The 27,033-nt window shown below is 37.5% G+C and overlaps 2 protein-coding genes across 2 annotated transcripts; both read left to right on the forward strand.

Annotated features, from left to right (window-relative positions):
• The first annotated feature begins 1,488 nt into the window (after positions 1–1,488).
• Positions 1,489–14,429, forward strand: mcrip1 (MAPK regulated corepressor interacting protein 1). Its single transcript, XM_056454342.1, has 5 exons — positions 1,489–1,570; positions 5,670–5,753; positions 8,166–8,281; positions 11,234–11,338; positions 13,691–14,429. The coding sequence occupies exons 2-5, from the start codon at positions 5,746–5,748 to the stop codon at positions 13,753–13,755; spliced, it is 294 nt and encodes a 97-aa protein (XP_056310317.1). The 5' UTR covers positions 1,489–1,570; positions 5,670–5,745; the 3' UTR covers positions 13,756–14,429.
• Positions 14,430–17,914: 3,485 nt separating this feature from the next.
• On the forward strand, positions 17,915–26,666 carry alyref (Aly/REF export factor). Its single transcript, XM_056454343.1, has 6 exons — positions 17,915–18,303; positions 20,416–20,580; positions 23,213–23,360; positions 24,135–24,201; positions 25,660–25,852; positions 26,350–26,666. Exons 1-6 carry the CDS (start codon positions 18,043–18,045, stop codon positions 26,362–26,364), a joined length of 849 nt encoding a protein of 282 aa, XP_056310318.1. The 5' UTR covers positions 17,915–18,042; the 3' UTR covers positions 26,365–26,666.
• The last annotated feature ends 367 nt before the right edge of the window (positions 26,667–27,033 follow it).

Consider the following 27,033-nt stretch of genomic DNA (forward strand, 5'->3'; position numbering starts at 1 on the left):
AACACTGACCGACTGTGCGTTACTGGTAAAAGTGGGGGCACTATACTGACATTTTGAATGTCTCTTGTCAAAGTCTTATTTTTTACAATGTTTTCATAAATAAAGCTGCTTTTTATATTAACATTGAGTTGTTTTTTGTGCATCGAACTTTTCAAATCTTGTGAATTAATTTAAATAGAGTACTTAAAGGGATATTTCACCCCAAAATAAAGATTTATCCCCTATTTTCTCACACTTTAGATGTTAGTACTAGTATGTTAGTTTTAACTAGATCTATTAGCTAGTGTGCTCCAAAACAGTGACAAAATATATGTGTGTCAGATTTAAATATCTAAAGCTTGTAGTTTGTCACTTCAATCCAAAGTAAACAATGATTTTTTGTCATGTCAGCTCATACTTTACTTTCTCATCAAAGCTGTTTAAATAATAGCCTTATTGGGGTTTCAATTTGAGAAAATGGGCTATATGCACAGCTAGATTTTTTTTAGCCAATGATAAAGCTCTGGTGAAAGCTTAATGTGACTATTTTCAATTTCATAAGGCTCCTTTTACAGCATCGATGTTGTAATGTAATTAAAATACAGTCAGTTAAACAGACTTAAGCATCCATTTTGGTTGTCATAGTGTAAAAATGGACGAAAAACTGTTTAGCGCAAAACTTCCTTTGAAAATACTGAGGTAAAATTAATTTCCATATAGACATAGCGTGGAAAAATATAAGTTAATGCAGTGCTTCTTGTTTGGTGTGATAACCACTTTATATCGGATCTCAGCCAAGGCAGTGAAAATCGCTGTTTTTTAAAGAAATCAGATCTTAAACGTGGCGATTTTGTATGGGATGACAGTTCACCGGAAGCCCTGAGGCTGGCTGACTGAACTTAAACATCCTTGTGCATATATATACCCCAGTCACTATCGATTCATATTTTGTGCGCATGCGCTACTCGCTCATTCGGCTGATCCTACGGCTGTTGCTAAAAGGGATACAGCTGCGACCAGAAGTTAACGAGAATTATTTAAACTATTTATTAAATTGTCGATTAATTGTATTTTATCTTTTGTCTACTCCTACCACAACTCAAAACCCGGCATTCACAGTAATGTTAAAATAGTAATTATACCAATTATTATTCATTGAATTTATAAGATGACCAATTAAATTATATTTTATTAACGTCTTGCCCTACCCACACCCTCACAGAAATGCGAAAATATGAATTATTGTTGTTAAGCATTGTGCACTGAATAAACTAAATTGACCGTGGTGTATGTGTGTGTGTTTGTTTCCCAGTGTTGGGTTGCGGCTGGAAGGGCATCCGCTGCGTAAAACATATGCTGGATAAAATGACGGTTCATTTCGCTGTGGCGACCCCTGGTTAATAAAAGCACTAAATCGAAAAGAAAAAGAGTGAATGAATGAATGTTCAGCATTGTGCTATATTGACGTGAATATCCGCAGCTGTATCCCATCTAGACTTTACCCCGGAAGTAATTGGTTGGCATTAGCAACGTTTCGGCCGAGCCAGGCCTGAATACAGAGATAGCAGGAGAAAGAGAAACAAACAGACAGGTTTGAAAAGCTTCATACACTCATTTTTTCATAAGCTGAGTGTTAGTCTGAATGTGTCGAGATGTATTCGCTTTAATTACACTCAGATTTCTCGTAGAGTCCGCGTCAGTTTCCTACTATGAACACAATGCTAACCGACTAGCTGCCAGCAACTCACAAACAATAACAAACACCGAGTCACTCCGTTACCTTGATTCAGATGAACCCTGTGCTGCCGGACACACAGCAGCAGGAGTGTGTGTTGGTGTGTGTACATTATCGGCTGCTCAGTCTCTCAGATGGACGTGTTACTGATGGGTTTAATTCATTGATGCTGCTGATCTGATCATGTCTATTAACGTTAATACACTCTTGTCAGTTATCAGTGTAAAATTTTATACATTAGGGTAAAGTTGGTTTTATATTTGCACATTCTGACTTTCTCCTTAATAATATAACATCAGAAAAGTGTTATCTGTTAATTCTACATAAGGATATTAGCAGCCAATGACTTTAAAAGTACAACATGTACACTCAGTTAAATGGTGCTAAGGTTGTTTTGAAGCCATACTTACACGTGATTTCAGATTAAAGTTGGTTATATTTGCATACATTTAGATTTTCTCCTTAATTATAAGTTCAGTAAAGTGTTCTCTGCTAATTCTACATGAGGATATCATATTAGCAGAGAAGCTCTAGATGTAACAACCACTGATATTAGGGCCTGGCGATTTGGCCTGAAATTAAAATTAAAATCTCGATTAATTGAACTTTTTAACTCGATTACGATTAATGAATGATTATTTTATTTATTTATTATAATTTTTTTGTCCTTATAGTTCACTGATAAGTTTTGTATGAAGGGTGCATTACTTGATTTTAAAATAATTGAAGGAAACACACACGCTACCGACTATCTATGATTATTTACTTCAGCGTTGGACAACTGAAATGAAAACACACACTGCCTAAAACAAACAGTCACACTTTCTAATAAAGTGAAAATAAATAACTTTCACGGTGGCGCAGTGGGTAGCACGATCGCCTCACAGCAAGAAAGTCGCTGGTTCGAGTCTTGGCTGGGTCAGTTGGCATTTCTGTGTGGAGTTTGCATGTTCTCCCCGTGTTGGCGTGGGTTTCCTCCAGGTGATCCGGTTTCCCCCACAGTCCAAACACATGCGCTATGGGTGAATTGGGTGAGCTAAATTGTCCGTAGTGTATGAGAGTAAATAAATGAGAGTGAATGGGGGTTTGCAGCTGGAAGGGCATATGCTGGACAGGTTGGTGGTTCATTCCGCTGTGGTGAAAATAAATAAGTGTGGAGTTAAATAAAATAACTCTTGTAATCCTGTATATAATATTTTATACGGCGCGTTTCTTGTATCTTCTGTAAACAAACATTTTAATGTAAATAATCATTTTATTGTAATGGAAAATATGCCGTCTCAAGGCTTTTCTGCCGCAGCTTCCAATCATCTTCAATGTAGTGCAAACTTGCAATGTGTAGTTACATTTTTTGAGAGGTGAACTGGTATGCGCCAGCACCAAGGCTGCTCCATACCCGTACGCCTGACGCAGAAGTATGAATCAGTCTTAACAGAGCGGGGACACGTGACTCCACACGCAGTAGGGAAAGTAAGTAAAAATTTGATCGATTAAAGGTTCTGAATGTCGATTTCAATTACTTTTCAATTCATCGCCCAGCCCTAACCTATTTATACAGATTAATGAAAGCATGTAAAGTAATGTTTGCTACTTTTGTATGTTTTATGTTAGGTAAACTGCCCAGTGAGATAAAGACTGCAATAAAGCCTAAAAGTATAAACATGAACTAATTTCTATCATGGCAAAAACAGATGTTAAACCTTTCAAATGTTTAATAACAAAATTACATTTACATTTAGTCATTTAGCAGACGCTTTTTATCCAAAGCGACTTACAAATGAGGACAAGGAAGCAATTTACATAACTATATGAGCAGCAGTGAACAAGTGCTATAGGCAAGTTTCAGGTGTGTTAACCTGTGCGCACTAACTGGGCAGCCTGCTGGGGTCACAGACCCTGCAGCTGGAAGGCAAGGGGCCCTCAAGAGCCCAAACTGCAACCCAGGGAGAGTGGCTGGACCTTGGGGCAACCCGCTGGGGTCACAGACCAGTAAGACTATTAAAAAAAACATCCCTAAATCAAATATAAATCTTTGAGCTTTATACATTGAATAAATTTCTTCATGTTACCTCAACAAATGTCTAAGTCATTTCCCAAAAGAGAAAAAATCCTACTATATTATAAAACACAGTCGCTTCTACAGTAGACAGTGTCTGCATCTCCTCAATAATAAAAGCAATAGTCATTTTTTTGAGTTTTGTTGTATTAATTGCTTTACCTGGAGAACATGAGCTGATGTCAGTCATTTGTTGTTTAGCTGGAGATGGGTGCGTGTGTAGTGCTTTGCATCCAGTTTTGTTTAGGGGTTTTTTCGATGTCGTGTTTCTTGCAGTTGTCAAGAGTTTTACTTAAACATAATCTACACTTAACGACAATCCACCTCTTTCCTTCGATGAGTTCAAAATAACAAGAATGCATAGCAAAAATGTAAGTCTCCAGTAGGGGTGGGCGATATGACCTAAAATTAATATGACGGTATTTTTCATCTTTTGAACGGTGACGGTATAATATCATGGTATTACTTTCAATAGCAAAATAATATACATCTCAAGGAAGAACGGACAAAAGAAAGTCTCACTTCTATCACTCTTTAAAAGTTTTGGTTTGGTTCATTGTAAATGCTCAGTCTCGTTATGAGCTGATCTTCATTTCTCTGTGTTGGTGGAATAAAGCAGACGAGTCAGCTGCACCAATATATGAGCAGACAGAGCAGGATTCTCGCGATGACCACCGGCGCAATACCGCTCTTTGTTAAGAGCCGTAGTTTCAGTGTAAACTTAGTAAAGGTGAGTTTCTTTGGCGATGATGTGTACAGTGTTAGATTTTATATTTAGCGGACATTTGCGCTGAACACGCGGTGAATGCAACACATCGAGATTCGGGCACCTTCTCTGAAAACCCTCGATTGATCTCAGCTGGCGGATCAACATTTACCTCATGTCATGATCGCTGTCATCTGCGCCATTATTATTATTATAACTTTAGGTGAGGTTTGCAAACCTGTGCACTTTTCACTCTTCAGCCGTTTGCATTTCCTGCAGTAACAAAAGCTCCCTGTTATCTGACAGCGGGAAGCGTTGAGTTACTGACAGCTAATATGAACCAATACAGCAGCAGGGTAGAGCGATTCAGCAAGTTTTTAGAGAAAATCAAATCAGATTGCACTACGACCATTATATTCAGACACACAAATGCTCCCAAATATATTATGAGGGCGCATAGATTAAATTTCGGGCGCTCATGCGACCAAAATGGTTGCAATTTCGAGCCCTGTAGTATAAGGACATGTATTCAGACCACAACTGAACGTTTGAAGAAAATTGAATGCCTTATTATTTAGAATTAGCTATTATTGATGTAAATGCAGCCGTTCAAGGCGCATAATTGATTTATTACGGTATTGACGGTATTAGAAAATCCATGTCGTGGCGCAATGTCACACCGGTGATGACTATGACACCGGTGTACCGCCCACCCCTAGTCTCCAGCCTGCCATAGTTTCTGTTTCTGACTTTCTGTATATGAAGGGCGAACAGCGAATGAATCGTTTGTTCGGATCAAGTGAACCACTGAGTGTGTGATTCAATCTGACTGGGGTCATTTTTATTCCGCAATATATTTTGTAACAGCCTATTAAACAAGGTAAAAAGTAACTTGCATTACATTTTTTTAAGTAACTCAAATATTATGACTTATTTTTAAAAGTAATGCGTTACTTTAGAAAAGTAATATTATTACGCAACGTGCGCTACTTATAACGCGTTACCCCCAGCACTGGTAAACAATATTGGGTGTGTGTCACAAGTTGTGACAGTTCAGAAATGAACGAATATGTGAATATTAAACCAACTTTACCTCAGTTTTTTATATTAAAATGCACAATTATAACAGTTGATGCCTTTAGTCTGAATTGAATCGTACTGAAGTATATTATTTGTTGTTTTTTTTCCACTAGAAACACACTGACGAGCCTGCAAAGTTTCCTGTTGAGCCTCATATAGTGAGATTGTGAGGCACGAGACTTTAACAGAATGACAAGGTAAAAGTCGCTTTCTGTTATGAAGACTAAAGAGTCGCTTTATTAAACTCTACAACAGAACAGAATCAGAATAAAGGGGGCCTATTATGCAAACATCACTTTTCTAAGGGGTTTAAACACAGTTGTGTGTCAGCAGCGTGTGAATATAACCAGCTTCTAATGGTAAACATGTATTAATTTAATTTCTTATAATCACACTTGATAAAAACAGTCTGCAGAAACACTCTGATTGACATTCTCGCTTTGTATGATGTCATCAGAGTGGGAAAACCCCACCCACTAGTGACCATCTCTCTCTCATTAGCATAGGATGTTAAGCTTGTTTTTGAATCTGCCACTATGCTGACACACAAGCATTTGTAGCTCTGCAATACACACAAACATATTATATCAAAACAAACTTTTTTGTTTGGATGCAATACATTTTTTTCCCAGCGTATATTACAATTTTAAAAATAACTTTTACATTAGACTTTAAAATGTTCTGATTTAAAAAGCTAATTTGCTGATGTTTCCACACCTAAACGATGACATAACACAACCTTCCACTGAGATAAGCGTTTATCTGCTGTTTTAAAACGTTGAGTTACAGTTACAGATATATAGATGTTGTGCTCGTAAGAGTGCGTCAGGATAAATAATCAGTATTAGCCTTTTTTAAATTCTGCTTTACTATTTTATTGAGTGCGAAAGCCCGAATGTTACCCTAAAACCAACCATAATTGTCAGCATCATTATGCTAGTTTTCAGTGTCACATGATTTGTCAGAAATCATTTTATGAATGCATCATTAAATCATTGAAAAACAGGTTCATTCAAGTGTTGCTCTGAGATGTGCAAATGTTGCGCTCTCACTTTTTCATTGGTGAAAAATATCAGGTGGGCAGTGCCATTTGATGACAAAACCATGATGACGCGTGATTGGATGGGAGGTTAGGTGATGCAGTTTGCGCTTTCTGTGGATAAAAGCTAATAATATTGTAAATAATGTTAAATTTTTTACATGGACCGATTGTTTCGCTTCACAGGACCTCAGTGTGTTATCAGGAGCCACGACTATTGATTTGTACTTGTTTCTCTGTGTTTATTTTTATTCTAAAAAACCTGGCCCCATTCACTGCCATTAAATGAATCACTAAGGACCCTGGAAAATTACATTTTTAGGTTTGAAGTACTAAGGGATAGGAGAAATTAAGCTTTTCATTACACTACCTGACAGAAGTCTTGTCGCCTATTCAAGTTTTAGGAACAACAAATAATAACTTGGCTTCTAGTTGATCATTTGGTATCAGAAGTGGCTTATATGAAAGGCAAAGGCCTCTAGATTACGCTTATTTTACCTAAATAAAATATGATCATGCCTTCATTTTTAATTATTTAATTAGGGGAGCAAATTAGACAAAAGTCTTGTCATTAACAGAAATAATGTCCAGTATAGAATATAAAGTCATGCTGCAGTGGAAAATAATAAATATTGTGTATGACTCCCATGAGCTTGGAGGACTGCATCCATACATATCTGCAATGACTCAAGTAACTCTGGAATGGCAAAGAAAGCGTTCTTGCAGGACTCCTATCCAGATTCTTTTTCTATTCATCTTCAACGCCTCCTCCTTCATCTTACCCCAGACATGCTCAATAATGTTCATGTCTGGTGACTGGGCTGGCCAGTCCTGGAACACCTTGACCTTCTTTGCTTTTAGGAGCTTCGATGTGGAGGCTGAAGTATGAGAAGGAGCGCTATCCTGCTGATGAATTTGCCCTCTCCTGTGGTTTGTAATGTAATGGGCAGCACAAATGTCTTGATACCTCAGGCTGTTGATGTTGATCATCCACTCTGCAGATCTCTCGCACGCCCCCATGCTGAATGTAACCCCAAACCATGATTTTTCCTTCACCAAACTTGACTAAATCTGTGAGAATCTTGGGTCCATGCGAGTTCCTGTAGGTCTTCTGCAGTATTTGTGATGATTGGGATGCAGATCAACAGATGATTCACGGGAAATATCCACCTTCTGCCCCTTTTCCAAATGATTAACTAGAAGTCGAGTTATTATCTGTTGCTCTTACAACTAGGATTGATGGCAAGACTTTTGTCAGGTAGTGTATATTGAAATATCTTTGCAAAGCAGTTTGTTCAGTTGTTTCAAAGGAACACCTGCTGGTAAAAACTGTTAATCCAACAAAAACAATTAAAATGGGCTTTTTAAAACACATTGCAAATGATAAATTGAAACTATAACCTATTAAATGTACTTAGCTTAGTCAAGAGTCTACATAATATGTATTCTTTTATGTATTTTCAAGGTTTGCGCTGCAAAAACTCTCTGTCTAGTTAAGAGTTACAATCTTATTTCTAGCCATAACATTTTAATGAAGCGAGCTATTCAGTGATATGTGTCTCTCTTCCAGCTCCTCTACACCTAGAATGCACACGTACAAGAGGACGTCCAGCCCTCGGTCGCCGACGAACACAGGAGAGCTTTTCACACCAGCGCATGAGGAAAATGTGCGGTTCATCCATGACAGTAAGTCTGACACACAAGACACTGCTTTATAACTGTGCACACCTACTCAGACAACATGTGCCTTTTTAGAGAGCTTAAAGCAGAAAATAATCCTCAATGTTTTTAACTGATGATTCTGCTGTCTTTTGTTACATTATAAACTTTCAGGTTATTTTTAGAGCTGTTTACAATGTAGACTGTCAAATGAGCTTAACATAGTTCTAGTAAGTTGAAACCGCTTCAGTCCAGCTTTCACTGTCGAAGTTCAGTTCAGTGTAATGCAAATGTCACTGCTAAAAGCCCAAACACTGAAGAGCGAGTCCACCAATGCACTGCTCCACAAGTCCCAAACCAAGCAAGCCAGTGGTGACAGACGCGAAACAAACTTCACCAATTGACAGAAGTGAAGGAAAAAAATCTTAAGGAAAACCAGGCTCACGCTCTTCACTCCTCCTAGACCACCACAGCATCTACTCAGGATACGGGTTGGATCCAAGGTTATGTAGACCTCGGGATAAGAAGAAACAGACTAACATAAGAGTATATGCCATTCACATTATAATATCTTTTTGGGAAGTGTTACTGTCTCTGGTTGCCCCAAACCTTTCAAGCAATGATCTCAAACTCAATTCCTGAAGGGCCGCAGCTCTGCATAGTTTAGCTCCAACCACCTCCAACTCACACCTACTTAATAGTAGTCAAAATTAGTGCGTTAACGCATGCGATTTATTTGAAATATTTAATATTTTTCTTTTATTTCCTGTTGTGGCCGACGTGTGTTCAACATGCAAAGAAATATGGATAAGACCAAGGAAGTGCTTTTAGAAGGAAAGTTTCAGTATAAAATAATTCATGTCGCATTACCAGCGTTTCCTCCAGAGTTTTATTTATTTTCTTATGTTTGATTTTTAATCTTTCGTCTTTTGTTTTAATGGAATTTGATACCACATGCTGAATGGAAAGAAAAACCTCCGCATTTCGTTACTCTGTGGTTCTTTAAGGTAATCAAAAATCACTGTTTACATGGTGGACTCTTAATCAAAGTATTGTCTTAATCATATTAAAATCGGAGTATTGGTGTCCATGTAAATGTACTCTGAATGTGCCAGATGATGTTGCAAGCTGTCAGACAGCACATTCCTCTGCCTTTAAGATGATTCCATAAACCCTCAAATGTTTCATTAAGTTTGACGTGTTTCCCCCTTAAACACAACTTCTGTAAAGCGTCTGCTTTAGGTTGCGGTGTCAGAACTTTTGCTTGTAAAATACAGCCACACTTTAGAGCGCTTAGAATAAGCAAATTTGATGAAGGCAATCATATGTGTTGATGAATCTGAAGGGAGTCACTCACTGGGTCCGCTGTACTGCGCGTGATGTGTGTGTGCGCGTTTTCCAGTAACAAAAACAAACGGATTAACATCGCCGACGGTGTATCCCTCAAAGTTGTTTAGAATTAAATGTTTAGAGATGGTGTGACCAAAGTCCCTGTAAGGATTAGTCTTTGGTGTGACACAATGCGTACCTGTGGGTGCCTTTGATGTACCCCTTGATCTTTCTTACGTCCTTGTCGCAGCACCAGTGGCACCAAAATTAGGCACCGAAATTCATATGCTGATTCAGTGATTCTGCCTGTGAGAGACTGTTCTCACTCTCAGGTCACATCATTCAAAAGAAAAGGGCCACATTGTCCCCCAATAATGTCAACAGACTGGACTGTCTTAACTGGCTGAATGTAAAGGAGGACTGAACAAAATTCTTTATACTTTATAATTAATGTTCTCAACTCTCAGCAATACAACTTTACAATGAGCACAATTGTTTGTATTCATTTCTTTATTATTATAATTTTCTATTTTCCATATCTGCAGTGGCTGTATTTTGGCATTTTTCTGCAGTCCACTTAGAATCCAACATGGAAATCATTGTTTTTCTTTATTGGCATTGATTTTTTTAAAATTCAAAGGCGTTTACATGCCTGTGTTTTAATTTCTGTAATAAATGTGGCTGTCAAGACAACAGTTTGAGGATCTTGATGGTTTATTGCAGGTATGTTGTTTACATGAAGAAATCTGTTACAAGATAAACAAAAATTCTAATAAACATAAATTTTTTGAATTTAATAGTTTTTTGGCTTGCGTTTACATTAATTTTACATTTAAATAGCCAAAATTACAAGTTTCAGTCGTTTAAATGCAAAAAAAAAGTGTGAATAATTAGTTAATTTTTTTAGCGATTGACAGCTTTACTTAATAGTCTATAGTAGTCTTGAACACCTTGATTATTTGGGTCAGCTGTGGCCCTCCAGGAATGGAGTTTAAGACCTATGCTTTAGAGGATGTGGCTTTCAAATGTCAAAACATCACACAGAAGCTTGATTTTTCACTGCAGGCAGTCTTTGAAGTACAATTATAATAACACAAGGCAAGCACTTCGTTTGTATTATATAACATATGACCAGTTTTTCAGTGGCATTGAAAAGTGGATTTTGCAGTCTCGTTATAGATGTAGTTGTCTATTTCTTATTGATTGTTTACAGACTGTTTTTGACTGTTTTCAAGAGGGTTCAGGTTAGGGCTCTAGTGCAAAATCAACAATTAAAAAATAATGAAATTAGCCTGAAGTATAATTGCCTTATGTGATTGTAATTCAGTCATCATTTACTCACCCTTAACTCTAATTTCAAACCTGTTTGAGTTTCTTCTAAACACAAAAGAATTAATAATGAAGAAAGCTGAAAATGTGTAACCATTGACTTCAATAGTATTTGTTTTTCCTACTATGGAAGTCAATGGTTTCAGCTTTCTTCAGTATATCTTCTTTAGTGTTTAACTAAAGAAGGAAATTCATAAAGGTTTCAAACCATTCGAGGGAAAGTAAATAGTGAGTAAATTTTCATTTTTGGGTGAACTATCCCTTTAAGACTCAGGATTTCAACCTAACTGTTGTTGTAATGGTTTCTTTTTTGCCTTTCAGCTTGGCTTTGTGTTTTGAGAGACATTAAATCACCACAAAATAATGAACGTAATGATCGTGGACCACAGGAATATGTGGAGAAAAACCCAAATCCCAACCTACATTGTAAGTTCATTTTCATGTTAACATTATTTTCAAGGCAGGAGTGCACCACACACTGTAAAAAAATCCATAAATGAGTAGTTTTGCGTATTTTGTGATCCATGTTTTTATTTTCCCCTGTTTATTTTTTGCTTTTTAATTGCATCATGTGAGCTTGTTCTTTCTTTAAATAAGTTTTAACCTTGAAGGGTTTGAAAGAGTGACTTTTATGAACATTTTTAATAGTTTAAAGTGATATATTATCTGGGTTGGTGTTGTATATTGCACTACAAAAACCTTCTAATAAACAGCCAGTACATTTTTTGTTGTTATTATCTTTATATATCATACCTATTTGTCTGTATATTATTTCTTATATTTTTCCAAACTGCAATAATGTCAATAAAAGTCTCTTTTTTAAAAGGTAAAGTTTAATTTTCAGCATCGAAAGTCAACAGAGCAAAGATCAACATCCCATAATGCAATTCACATCCGCAAATCAACAAAAAACACTTGTGAATCACTAAATGCAGAAACTGTTTATTAACAGATATTTTAAGCTCTGGAAGTAAAAACTGCATTTGTTTTCTGTGTAAGGATTTTTAACACTAAATGATAAACCTTTAAGACAGACTTATTGGTGGTTTCTTAGAAAAACTACATTACCCATGATGCTTTTCAGAAAATTCCACTTATCAGAATCTCAGTATAAATACATAGAGATAGGAGAAATTAAGAGACCATTTGAAAATGATCGATTTCTCTGCATTTCCTGTATTTATTATGGGTTTGAGTAAGTGGTAAACATTTCTTTAAATCTCTTCAATTTGAATTAGAGGGATTTTTTTATATATAAATGAACTTTTTTTGGTAATTGAAAATCAGCATTATTCCATTAAATACTGATTTCTGATATTGCAGTCTAAAAACATATAAATATTTTTTTACTTTATGAAAAGAGAGGAATAATATATATATATATATATATATATATATATATATATATATATATATATATATATATATATATACATACATACATACATACATACATATTGTTTTGTTTGATTACAAAAAAAACATTAAGTTTTTGAGAGAGTGTGTTACACACAAATCAATTTAAACGCTGTACAGTTTTGAATTATGTCTGGCACATATCTTTACAACCAAAATTTATGTTTAATTTAGCCCTTAATGAAAATAATCACTCTGCATATAAAATAGTTTGAATTCCAAATAAAATATATAGCTTACGTTTCTGTATATAATAATATTAATTCTATAAAATGGAGCTTATCTTGATGATTTAGTCGATGTAACATAGTTAAATTAGCATATAGCATTGGGATTAGAAGATATATCCATGTAGCGGAGACGCATTGATGTAACCAAATGTAAATGCAAACTTTTTCAGAAATCAGATAGATATCCGATCAGAAACAACACATTAGGTGACAAACTGTGATCTTACCAGAAAACGTAACTATTTTACGTTTTGTCAGTTTAGTGGCTAATTTGTACGAATTCATAATAGTTCAGTCATATGAAAATGTGTGATTTTTAAATAGAGGCGTGGCACCAAACCCCACCTCTAAGCCCAACCGTCATTGGGTGATGAGCAAATCATATGAAATTAATGGAATGAGATTGTACGAATTCATACGAATTTGCCACTAAATCAAAAAGTTACGAATTGCCGCGAGATAGCGTTGGAATGCCCAGCCTGATCTCACAAGGAAGCATAACTATTTTACGTTTTGCCAGTTTAGTGGCTAATTCATAGGAATTTATACGAGTTCAGTCATTGGAAAAATATACGATTTTTAAAAGGAGGCGTGGCACCAAACCCCACCCCTAAACCCAACTGTCATTGTGGATGAGCAAATAGTAATAAATTGTACGAATGACATTGTACGAAGTCATATAAATTTGCCACTAAATCAAAAAGTTATGAATTGTCGTGAGATAGCGTTGGAATGCCCAGCCTGATCTCATGAGGAAACGCAACATAACGTTTGTCAGTTTAGTGGCTTATTCATACGAATTCATACGAGTGCAGTCGTACGAAAATGTATGATTTTTAAAAGAAGGCGTGGTGCTAAAACCAACCTCTAAACCAAACAGTCATTGGGGGATGAGCAAATCGTACTAAATTGCATTAATGAGATTGTACGTATTCATACGAATTTGCCACTAAATCAAAAAGTTACGAATTGCTGTGAGATAGCGTTGGCTGTAAACAGGCCCTTAGAGACTGGGGCAAAGATGAGTAGAAAAAATGTTTTTGGAACCGCTCCAATAATGCATTTAAATGTATGCAAATTAACTTCACGTCATATTTGGGTCGACTTAATATCTGTCCGTTTGTTCTTTCAGCTTTTATACCAGTGGACCTGAGTGACCTTAAGAAGAGGAACACACAAGACTCCAAGAAGTCTTAGACCGTTCGCTCTCTTTCTGATCCACAAGTGTTTATTTTGTTCAGTTTTTTGTCCTCCATTTTACATTTGGGACCTTTTTACTCTCTCAGTCTTCTATCAACCAACAAAGATCCACACAAGCGGGGGATATGTTCCACCTTCAGTCCAGAAAGCTTCATTCTTCTCTGCTCATGGACCTGCGTCTGGACTTACAGGCTGCCGTCTATTTATGCTTTATGATTTCAAGAGCCGTTTGAGTCATTTTCATATTCATCCGGGCTCTGACTTTTTTTTTTTTTTGCGCTTCGGGTTTATAATAATTATGTGTATTTTTTCAGTGTCGAGATGACAAATGAGAAAGACAAAGAACAGTTGAGGTGCTTAAACTGCTGTTGGACAGACTCTACACAGACTTTCTCAAAAAAAAAACGGATGCAGTTCTGGATTTTTCCAAAACACGTTCGTCATCCGCCGCAAGGTTTAAGTTAGCTTTGTAGATGCGTAGAAGAGTTAGCGGGGTTTTGTCTGATAGCACAGGTAAGTTTGGCTCAGCAAACCTTTTTTAGTAGATGTACCTCCATTTTTAACTATGAATTGATTACACCTTCGATATCTTTATGTAGACTTTTCCACATGTTTTTTTTTCGTTCCCAGCCTTTAAAAATAAAATTAAAATAAAGATTACTTTTATGTTATTTAAGCCTCTCTGTTTTGTTTATCACACACTTTGTCTGAAATTGGACAGTTTAGGATTTAAGTTCTTTCAATACTTTCTTTCATTTCCCTTCTTTCTTTCATTTTCTTTCTTTCCTTCATTCCTCCTTTCTTCACTTCATTCCTTCTGTCCATCGTTCTTTCTTTCATTTGCCTTCTTTCATTTTTCTTTATTTTTTTATCTTAATTTCCCTACTTCTGTTTTAGCATGGGAGTCAATGTAAATTTGCTCTGTTTTGCAGCCAGCCCCCAGTGGCCAGTTGATGAATTGCAGTTTCAGTTACTTCTGTATTAGTTTCAAAAGGAAATGTGGGAGGTTGCCATTGTTCTTTCTTTCGATTCTTTCTTTCATTTCCCTTCTTTTTTTCTTTCTTTCCTTCTCTTTCCTTCATTCCTTCTTTCTTTACTTCATTCCTTCTTTCTTCATTCCTTCTTTCTTTCTTCATTCCTTCTGTCCATCGTTCTTTCTTACCTTTACCTTCTTTCATTTTTTTTTCTTTCATTTCCCTACTTTCATTTTAACCTTTTTGTCAATGTAAATTTGCTCCGTTTTGGAGCCAGCCCCCAGTGGCCAGTTGTTGAATTGCAGTTTTAGTTACTTCCGTATTAGTTTCAAAAGGGAGAGCGGGAGGTTGCCATCGTTCTTTCTTTCTTTCTTTCAATTCTTACTTTCAATTGCCTTCTTTCTTTCCTTCATTCCTTCTGTCCATCGTTCTTTCTTTCATTTTTCTTTCTTACTTTAATGTTTATTAGGAAAACATTTAGAAGAATGCTAAAAATAAAATGCAGCCACTGACTTTAATATTATTTCTTATTCTTCTTATGGATGTCAACAGTTTTCAGCATTCTTAAAAATATCTTCTTTTGTGTTGACTTGAGTTTGTAATGACTTGAAGATAAGGAAATAGTGAATAAATGCTAATTTATTATTAATGCTAATATCCCTTTTAAACAGAATTATGGTTAAATCATTTGATAAGAATGAAAGATCAAGATTGAGAAGATCTGAAGATGAAAAAGAATGTTCAAACTTCATAAATCCAGCTTTTGCATATGCCGTCTGCATTTAAACTCAACATGATCTATGTTTTGGAAACCCTCAATGTTTAATAATTGTATTATCTTTTAAATATGATCCATTTTTATTGGTTAATGCTGTGAAAGTGTGAAAAGATTCACTTACTTTAGAGAGCAGTTCAGGTATACTCATAACATATAATGATCCCATTCTCACTACTCTGCAGATAATATGACTCCAGAAGACATAAATCTTTCTTAGAAGCTCTTATTAAACATCAAACTTATGCTACGTCTTTTCGTAAATATGCATTTATAGTGGGTACATATTTATAATTTGCAGACATTTTAAATGTCCTGTAAAGTGCTTTCGATGTGTAACATTTGAACTGAAACATGGACAGGGCGGGACATATAGTAGATGTTTAAAACTAATAATAGCTTTTAGTTTTATCTCGCACTGTGATCTTGATGATCTTTTCTTTAGTCTCTTCCACTGAGTTTCATTCAGGTTTAGGTCAGGACTGTGGGCTGCCATTTCAATGTTTTCAGCTTTGATTGACTGCTTTGTCTCCTCAGGATTTATTGTCCTGATGTTCACAGTTTTAGTTTTTCCTGCTATAGAAGTCAGTACATCTTCAATATATTTTTTGTCTCAACTGAATCTCAACTAGAGAGTGACATCAAAAAAATAATTGCTCCATTTAGATTTAAGTGACAAATTGCAACCTTTAGATGTTTTTGTCTTCTAAATGTGAATTTTGTCACTGTTTTGAAACACACTAGATTATAGATTAATACTATGATGATAATAACATCTTTATTTTGATTTCAATGATACTTCAAATTTAAAAATAAATTAATTTGCTATTTGGGTGTTCCAGACCTCATAATGGGTATAAGTCAATCAATGGTTTTTAATCATTAAGGGAAAAAGTAACGAATCTTATTGAAACATTATCTTTTTTTTTATTTGTTCATTTCATTTCACACAGGACATCACTAGTCTCTCACACTGTGGTCTTGATCACCTTTTCTTCAGTCTCTTCCACAGAGTTTCATTCAGGTTTTGGTCAGGTCTGTGGGCAGCCATTTGAATGTTTTCAGCTTCAATTAACTGCTTCAAATAAATGTTATTCAAATATTCTTGTTTTAGATTGTTTGTTTGTTTGTTTTGCAACAGGACATCACTAGTCCCTCACACTGTGGTCTTGATAATCTTTTCTTCAGTCTCTTTCACAGAGTTTCATTCAGGTTTAGGTCAGGGCTGTGGGGCTGCCATTTCAATGTTCTCAGCTTCAATTAACTGGATTTGTTGTTTTGTTTGTTTGTTTTGCAACAGGACATCACTAGTCCCTCACACTGCGATCTTGATAATCTTTTCTTCAGTCTCTTCCACATAGTTTCATTCAGGTTAAGGTCAGGGCTGTGGGCAGCCATTTCAATGTTTTTAGCTTCAATTAACTGGATTTGTTGTTTTGTTTGTTTGTTTTACAACAGGACATCACTAGTCCCTCACACTGTGATCTTGATAATCTTTTCTTCAGTCTCTTTCACAGAGTTTCATTCAGGTTTAGGTCAGGGCTGTGGGGCTGCCATTTCAATGTTCTCAGCTTCAATTAACTGGATTTGTTGTTTTGTTTGTTTGTTTTGCAACAGGACATCACTAGTCCCTCACACTGCGATCCTGATAATCTTCAGTCCCTTCCACAGAGTTTCATTCAGGTTTAGGTCAGGGCTGTGGGGCTGCCATTTCAATGTTTTTAGCTTCAATTAACTGGATTTGTTGTTTTGTTAGTTTGTTTTGCAACAGGACATCACTAGTCCCTCACACTGTGATCTTGATAATCTTTTCTTCAGTCTCTTCCACACACTGTTTTGGGGCCCCCAGAGTTATCCTCTCCTCGCTCTTCACTTTCGTCCGCGATACACCAACCGAACCCCGATTTCAATGGTATTGATCAAAAAAATCTATTATATTAAAGGGATAGTTCACACAATAAAATGAATATTTACTCACTCTGCTTTTTTCTTGGTTGAACCTAAAGAAGATAGTTTAACGAAAGCTGAAAACCTGTAACCACAGACTTTCATAGTAGGTTTCCGGCTTTCTCAAAATATCTTTTGTGTTCAACAGAAACTCAAATAAATCGGGGTTGAAACAAGTGGAGGGTGACTAATGATGACAAAATTAAAAATTTGAGTGAACTATCCCTTTAACAAGGGCTGTACCCATTCACCAAATCCTTAGTTTAGCTCATGTTTGAATATTGATTAAGGAAAGATAATAAAAAGTCAATATGCAAACGTAACGTTTTAGAAAATCCCAACATCGCCAAGTAATGCAGGAATATAAGGAAAATTAACTTCGTGGCCCTGATTTCAGTCATTTCAACCGGAAGTTGTCGACTCTCCAAACCGACGTCATCAGCTCGCCGCTATAAACCTGGCTCGGGCGGCTGTTCGTTATTTCCTCTCGTGTGAGTGAGCGGTAGTGCAGGGGAAGAATAGTACTCCATCCTTGCCGGTTTATTATTTTAGTTAACTGCAGTGTTTAGCGTTAACAAAGGCCAGACGATGGCAGACAAGATGGATATGTCCTTAGACGACATCATCAAGCAAAACAGGCAGCGCGGGGGTGGAGGCGGCCGTGGCGGGAGAGGAGGCCGCGGGGGGCGCGGAGCCACAGCCGGCGGCGGCCGTGGAGGAGGAGGCGGCGCCAGCGGGCGGCTCGGAAATACAGGCGGAGGCTTTGGAGGCCGAGGCGGGGGTTCGGGCCCCATGAGGAACCGCCAGAACCTGAGCCGCGGAAGAAGCAGACCGACACCTTACAGCAGGGTAGGAGAAAGCGGAGAAAATCATGGGCGCATCCACATGCCTGGGTGAAGTCCCGTTTTTTGTCTTTCTAGGCTGCCAGCAAACATGGCGGCTAGCGCGCTGTTCGTGCCCCTGGAGCTCTCCTCCGGGAGTGTAGATCGGGGAAGCTCGGTAGATGTATATTGTGCTTAATGTGTTCTCTCCCTAAGCCCATTGTTTCGCCATGATCTCCAAACGTCCCCGGGCGGCTTTGTGGATCTCCGGTCCCGCGACGCCATTTTGGAGATGCTCCCATTCAGCGTAACGTTACGCTTTCTTTGTTTTCGACAACATCCAGCGCCCTCGTCTCTTCACGTGGTCTACTTTGGCTGTTTGGAAGATCCTCTCACTCTATATATGTTTTTGTGCTTCTCTCCCACTTTTGGTCCTCGCTGGAATCTGGCTTTTGTTTGGGAGGGGTTTTCATGGTCGAAATATCCTTGAAAGCAGAAAGGTAGTTACGTAATGTCGGAGCCAAACAGGATTAACAGACTATTTCGACATCTTTGTCCTCCACTGAATGTGAAATGCGATGAAAGTGAAGATTCTTCCCTTCTAATTATTAATCTGAGCTTAGTGAGGGCTTTATTTATAGAAGCGCGTCAAAATGGCGTGGCTTCAAAATGGACGCTCCAAAGAGGCTTCAGATGCCGATCTGCCATGGACATTTTTTTGATCGCATCGCGATATTTTTGGACTTTAATGAGCTCCTCTTCGACGGCCAACCAGAGGAACGTCCAGATCCAGCCACGGAGGCCTGTTGGAGTCGTGTGGAGTGAACGGCAAGAGACTCTTGGGTTGATTGTGGCCTGTTCACTGGCTGCCAGGAGGGAGGGAGAGCACTCGGGGATACTACTGTTAGCAACAATAGCACACAACGGCTTTACTCCCTAAAACATGCTGATTTTTGATGTTTAGGCTTTTAAATTAGCCCTCTGGTTTCCCGATGTCACTTTAATCAAAACAACGAATTAATTATACTATGCTTAAGCTTCATTAATTTGTATTTTGAGGGGTTTATTGTGCACCATGTTTACCTCAAACGTAGCTTTTTCCGTGAAACCAATTTGGTGAAGAAAAAAAAAGGTACAACTAACACTAAGTAGAGCTGTGTGTTGGTGTTTTTTCTGTCTTTTAGACCATTTAACATTCCGGTTTTGCTTTTTAAACGTATGTGTATATTAATGTTTAATTAAAATTGACATTTATTTGGATTTTACCCCCTTAACTAAAACTGGCATTAAGTCCCACCCTCCTCATTTTACTTTTATCTGGAGAATGTCACACATTTTGCAATTTTTTATTTTATTTTTATATATATATATATATATATAAACATGCTTTATTATTCCATTAATTTATTAACGTTGTGTTATTTTTGGACCATTTTGTATATCAATTATGCCATTCCTATATGTAATCGCCCCAAGTGAAAAGAAAAAAAAAAAACATTCATATAAGGCTAATTGCCTAAATTATTTTAAAAACCATGCTTAAAAGTGAAGAAACCCACTAGACAGTCCTGTGAGGGTTGGGGGCTGATGTCTACAAACAAGTTAATGTAATCTAGCGTGCAAATCCATCCAAATGCGAAACCCAATATGTTTTAAGAGTATGTAAATGTTGTTCTGTAGATTTTACTATTAAGAGTTGTCCTTTGAAGGTTTTTAGCACTCTGGCAGTCATTTTAAATTCAGAGATTTAAAGAATTGGTGTTAGTATCTTAATGTATTCAAATTGCATGCACAAACCACCAAGATTAACGTTCTGATAAGGGGTCCAGTCGAACTTTACAGTCTTAAAATCCACCAGAGGGTTACGCTCGTGTCTATTGACTGAATTGCAAGATCCATGTAATCTGAAGCAAGGCCTTTTCGGCAGCTGGCATTGTAGTTCCACCACTGTCCTGCATTAGTTTGCTTGTTTGTAGTGATGGGGTGGGCAGGGATTGCTGGAGGTGGCGTTGAGCGCGCTGGGCGTCCCAGGCCTTGTTGAAGCGGAGCCCCTGCTTGCCCCAACACCCAGCCGAGTGGACTGTCAGTGACAGACTGGGGACCCGAAGTCAGCAGGTGCGTTCTCTCTCGTCTGTTGCAGCCCAAGCAGCTCCCCGACAAGTGGCAGCATGACCTGTTCGACAACGGCTACAGCTCCAACGCTGGTGGCGGTGGTGGTGGTGGCGGCGGAGGAGCTGGCGTGGAGACCGGAGGAAAACTCCTCGTGTCCAATCTCGACTTCGGTGTCTCCGATGCAGACATTCAGGTAGAGTTAGCTGAAGTCTCTATCACACGCACCATGTACAGTCACTATCAATATATCGACTTATCCCACAACCTCAATGTTTGGTCATGTAATATATTGCCCATACATTAAAACCAATGTCAGCTAAATTTTAGCTGGTTGCACAGCTTCTTGCACCTTTTAAAATAGATTGGATAAGATGGCAGTGTTGGTATGGTTAAAACATAGTATTTACAATACATTTACTTTAGTGTAGTTTCACGTGTGTGTCTAACAACTATAAAAATAGATCTGGTAGAGGATGTGGCCTGTTCAGTGTCCTGACCTGTTAAACGTGTTAATTTTTCTAGTTCTTGGTAGCTTGCACCGTTTGTAAACATTTATTTATTTGTTCAGGATCCGTTTTCACATTGTGATTTCAATGATTAATTATTAAAATCACTATAAATGTATTACATATTCTTAAGAATAAAACTAAGAATATACTTTTGATGCTATTATGAAAATACTTTCATTATATGAGCGGCATAAATTGGATTAAGAGGGTCATTATCATTTATCACAGTATGTTGTACAAAATTATATCATGACCGGCCTACATGTCCTAGCTACACGCAGTTTTGGTTGTCATGCAATAAAAAAAAAAAAACAAATATATAAAGTAGGGCTGCTCAATATATCATTTCAGAACCGATATCCCAGTGTGTGTCCATAGCAGTCACGTTGCAGGATATCCAACGCTGAGTTTGGATTGTAGTTATTCAATAACTGAGAATACGTGAGATTTGGGGAGTCATTGCGAAGTAAAACCATAACGGAGTGAAACTTTGTAATTTGCATGTGTTTTTAAAGGCATTTCAACCTTTTCACAACTTTTAATGCAGCCTTATTTTACTGAATTACTACAATGAAGACTATACAGTATTTTACATTTCCTTTAATTTCTGTGCCTGAATACTGTTCGACTCAAAGCATTTCTTAATTTTTTCCCCCTTTGCTCTTGTAATTCTTGCTTGCAATTTGTTTATTAGATTTATACATGGTTCACACCCTTACAAAATCACCCAAATCAATCTAAATTAGGCCTGCACGATTTTAGCTAAAATGGGCATCATGATTTTATTTGCTTTAAAATAAATATCACAATTTTCTCACCTTTCTGTAGATGTAAAGGTTAATATGAGTAGGACATTATTCTCCTCAAACATGGTAAAACAACAATACTAAAATTAGGCATATGTGGTGTTAGATTTTGCTGTATTTGGCTTAACCATCCTTGGGTGGCTTGCCAATGTATTAGATTACTTTAATACATAAAATAAGTAAGCTGTCCAAAGTTCTTACAGGGAGAAAACTTTTATTGAAGACAAAATAGTTAAAAGTGCAGATCCTCAGCAGTGGTAACTCATCGGTCTTCAAGTATCTTAAACCAAAGTCCTGTCTGTGAGTACTTTATACTAGCATCAAACTAACCATTCTGTGTTTGAGACTCAGCAGGACCCTCCGATCAGATGTTTCAGCTGTCAATTGGCTTATACCCATTGAGAATAGGGTCATTTAGTTCACATCTATCAGGTCATCCCAACATACACAGAATTGATCACATCAGAGTTCATGCAATTGCAATTGAACTAAAATGCACACAATCTTTCAGTGTAGACCACCTACTCCTTGGTTTAAAATAATTTTGTGAAGACTTGGAATGGTGAACTTGAACAGACTTTAAGTATGTCCTGGTTGTTAATGCACAGTAAAGTGAAGACATCAGAATACAACTGTTCATAATTCTGAAGTTGAATTATAGTGTTTGGGATATGTACTTGCAATCTGTCTTTGACAACATTATTAGACAATTTATGTGCTATGAAAAACCATCAAATTCTTGTCGTAATCATAACTCTAAAATGCGATATGATTATTTAAATTTGCACGCTTTTGGTTTCACTTTTACTGCTGAGTGCGCTCGTCATGGCTGCCGTCACTCTGAGGGAAAAAAAAAAACATGTATGCAAATCATACTTCCTGTATGGCTTTCAAATGATTAAACGCACTCAAGGTTATTTACAGTCAGTAATTCACAGTCTATGCAGGTTTTGTTGACAACTGCATAAGCGGGCAAGCGCTCGTCCTCTCAGTAGTAAATAAACTGCATCAGCTTTCGTGTCATACTTGGCCTTGAATGATACAGTTTGTAACTTTTTCAACACTAGTGAATGTCCACATGGCTGAGCAACATATGTAAAACAATGTGAACACCTGTGCTACCTTCTTTTATGCTTTACCCGAACCAATAGAATTGGCTGAATCATAGAGATGCTGGATTAAGATCGTGTGTGGAGTCGAATCGAGATGTTTTTTTTTTTTTTTTTTTTTCTCCGTTAATTGTGCAGCCCTAATCTAAATTCAGGATTTTTTCCAAATACAGCTGTTCAAGTCATCTGGTGAAATTGTATTTGTATCGCAGAAAAACAAAATATTGCAATATTAGATTTTTCCAATATTGTCCAGCCCTAATATAAAGCTGTTTCCAATGCTAAAATGAGTTCTTGTATTAATAATCCACAACCGATGCACACAATTTCTTTTAATTTAGAAACGGGGGTGTACGGTCTCTTTAAAGGATTGTATGGCTGATATTTTGTTTTTGTTACAGGAACTCTTTGCAGAATTTGGCACTTTGAAGAAAGCAGCAGTACATTACGATCGCTCAGGACGCAGCCTCGGCACTGCGGATGTCCACTTTGAGAGGAAAGCAGATGCCCTTAAAGCCATGAAACAGTACAACGGTGTTCCCCTTGATGGTACGTTTGCGTCCCAAACCCACTCAAAGGCATAAAAAGCCTCTTAAATATCTATACGTCACCAAAAATTATATATTTTTTTTCTTTTGAAGAAAGCTGGAAACCTGTAACCATTGACTTCCATAGTGTTGGTTTTTCCTACTATGACAGTCAATGGTTGCAGGTTTCCAAAATTCTTCACTTTATCTTGTTAAACTAGGGCTGCACAATATATTGTCTGAGGATCGATATCGCAATGTGCGAATCTGCAAGAGTCAAGCAATTTCAAGTGTATTTAAACCATTTTGACTCAAATGTTTAAATTTTGACAATAACAAAGATTGTGTAATTATTTAAGCAATGAAGACTGGGGTGTTTCATCATTGAATTTCTTTACTTTAATTTTTTTAGATCCCACCAAATATCATAAAGACATCGTCTTGTCATGCGTCTTTGTTCTATTGTTTTCATCTGTGCTTTAATTTTATTCTGTGTATATTTGTAAGTCTGTACACTATGCAGATGCACTCCAGTAAAAACTCCTCCCAATCAGTGTAAAATTATTAATTATTTTCAGATAGTCATCTTGTCAAATTATATTCATGTTGCAATATTGCAGAAAAAAATATTGCAATGTCAATTTTTCCCAAAATTGTGCAGCTCTGTTCAATTGGAAAAAAAAAAAAAACTCAGTGTGAGTAAATGACAATTGATTTATGGGTCAGCTATCTGCTCCAAACCAGGTAATGTAGGAGTCTGACTGCCGTTCTGATTTGGTCAATTCTGATTTTTCAGGCCGGCCAATGAACATTCAGCTTGTAACGTCACAGATTGACGCACAGAGGCGGACTCCGATGCAGGGGTGAGTTAAAGTCCTCTTATATTCTCGATTTAAAGGAGTTTCCAATGACCGTTCCTGTTCTGTAAATTGGCATGATCAAGTCTTATGTATAGCCACCCAATCTGTCCTTTAACACCCATACAATCACCAACAATCTCAACTGAACTTACTTGAAAATAGCATTTAATTACTATCCTTAGAGTAACATTTACTTTTAAAAGGTCTTTTGAACCTCGCTTAAATGATCTAAGATGATTTGGCAGATCCTGGATCTTTTAATCTTGATAACTGATCTCTGGCTAATTTGGTTCAAGTTTGTGAATCAGATTAAAATGTCTGCTGTGAAGGACAGATCTATTGATCCTTGAAATAATGAGTAATATCTACGATTGGCTGACGACACAGCAGCTTAATGACATCGTCTGATTAATATTCAATTATCCGTGCGTGCAAAATTACATGATTCATAGTAAACAGATTAAATATGATGTCCAATAACGCATTTGTTGTTTGTTGCAAAAATGTGCTCTTAAATTTGACACCCACAGAATTCGTCACCAAATAGAAATCAGAGGTCAGACTTATACAGAGCCTCATTTCATTTGTCAAGTTTTGTAAATATCTATCTACTGAATCAGTCTATTAAAAAAAGAATTCTGCATGATGGGCTTACATTTTAGAGAGAAATGACAGCTGAAGCGAGACCAGTCAGATCATGAAGCAGATGCAGAAATGAACTAAACAACAGGCCTAATACAAAATATTATAAGATTAAAATATGGAAAAATTATCAGAGGGTAACTTCTGTCAGTTTTCCTAATGGATAAACAGCACTTGGTTATTTCATGTTTTCACTTTCTTATTTGATAAACGCACATTTGCTGGTAGGAATGGCATCCCGCCTTATCATCATCCTCTCTTCATATAGCTGTATATATGGCTAATACAAAACCATAATGCACTGTGATTATGGCCTGGTTGGTTGGATCGTTTTTCTGACTGCAATCGATCTGCTCCAGAGTTCGTTTCAATTGAGCAGAGACCACCTCATTCAGGCGATCTTGGACCGATGGATTTGGCCCGGATCCCCGCGATTTTTGCGAGACTGGACCTTTAGGTGTGAAAGCACCCCAAGACTGTGTTTGCATGCAATTGACAAACAGTCGCAGCCAAATTAAACTTAAGTGACATGGCAGCACTGGTCTGATTGGGCCAGTAATAATGTGCTGTCCTGTGCGTCTCACATGCTGACCCTGAGCCATCGGACAGTCCTTATCGAGCCCTAAATATACAGTAGGAGCGCTATAGCAGAACATTTTGGCAGTTTTAAAAGCTTTATCAAACCGTGGTATACCTTGAAAACCATTCTGGTCCCATGCCTAGCTCAAACAGTTTATTGTTCAGCTCTGTGTGAGGATTTAAATGAGTTTGTTGGCTTTTTTTTATGTTTGGTGACTAATGTCTGTTCCTTCCCAACAGTCTAAATCGTGGAGGTGGTGGCATGAACAGAAACAGAGTCGGAGGTTTTGGCATTCAGAAGGGTCGCGGGGGCCGAGGTGGAGGATCCAGAGGTCGGGGACGAGGTGGTCGTGGAGGAGGAGGCGGTGGCGGCAGCAAACAACAGCTCTCTGCGGAGGAGCTCGACGCCCAGCTAGACGCCTACAATGCAAGGGTGTGTTAGCATGTTTGAAGATGGTTTAAAGGGCACCTATTATGCATAAGTCACTTTTATAAGGGGATGTGATGCAACAGTCTGTGAATATCAGCAGATTCTAATGGTACAAATATATTGTTGTTGTTTTTTATAATCACACTTGATAAAAACCGTCTGCAGAAATGCGTTGTTTGACATTCTCCTGCTGTATGATGTCATAAGAGTGAGAACCCCGCCCACTAGTGACAGTCTCTCCCTCATTAACATAAGATGTTAGTCTTGTTTTTCTGCCACTATGCTGACACATAGGTGTTTGTGGCTCCGCCCTCTTTTGAAAGAGCACAATCTCATTTGAATTTAAAGTGACGCACACACGCACGCACACAGTTCACGCACACACTCTAAAAACATTACAGAATTAATTTACATCTTTTAAAAAGGGGCTTAATAGGGTCCCATTTTTAAAAAAAAATGTGCCTTGTATAACACAATCTTCATTCTTTCCTCCTTTACAGATGGACACCAGCTAAATATCACCGCACCGAGCCGCATTCCCCACTGTTACCACATTGGAGGGTGGTCCTCATCATCGTTGTTATAGCTTTGAACATGCCGGATGTTTTACACTCGCGTCTTCAGATTGAAATTTGTGTATCGATCTTTCTCCTTTTAAAAATGCTAAAGTGTTTTTTACCTACTTGTTTTATTTGTTTTTTCCTTTTTTTTTTTGGAGAAAAACCTGGTTTGACTGTAGGATTTGAGGGATGGATTTATCTCTACCCATCCCTGTGTAGATCATTGAAATAAAACCTGCAGTGTTTAGTAAACCACATGATGTCTCTGTGTCCTGCTTGTCTACGCTGTACTTTTCAGTCTTACTCTATCTGCTGTGTTAAGAATCCATTAGTGTGTGAATCATAGACTAAATCACAGGCGTTAAACTCAGTTCCTGGAGGGCCGCAGCTCTGCAGTTTAATTCCAACCCTAATTTAACACCTGATCAAACTGAGTGCGTTAGGCTTGTTTGAAACCTACAGGTAGGTGTGTTGAAGCAGCGCTGGAGCTGATCTCTGCGGCCCTCCAGGAATTAAGTTTGACACCACTGCTGTAAATGAATAGCAATAAGTGCTTTACTCATGCAAGCCACTAGGTGTCTGCATCTCTGCATTTAACATTGCTCAAATAAACGGGAACGGTGA

The sequence above is a fragment of the Danio aesculapii genome, chromosome 3 (genome assembly GCF_903798145.1).
Source record: "Danio aesculapii chromosome 3, fDanAes4.1, whole genome shotgun sequence".
Lineage (NCBI taxonomy): Eukaryota > Metazoa > Chordata > Actinopteri > Cypriniformes > Danionidae > Danio > Danio aesculapii.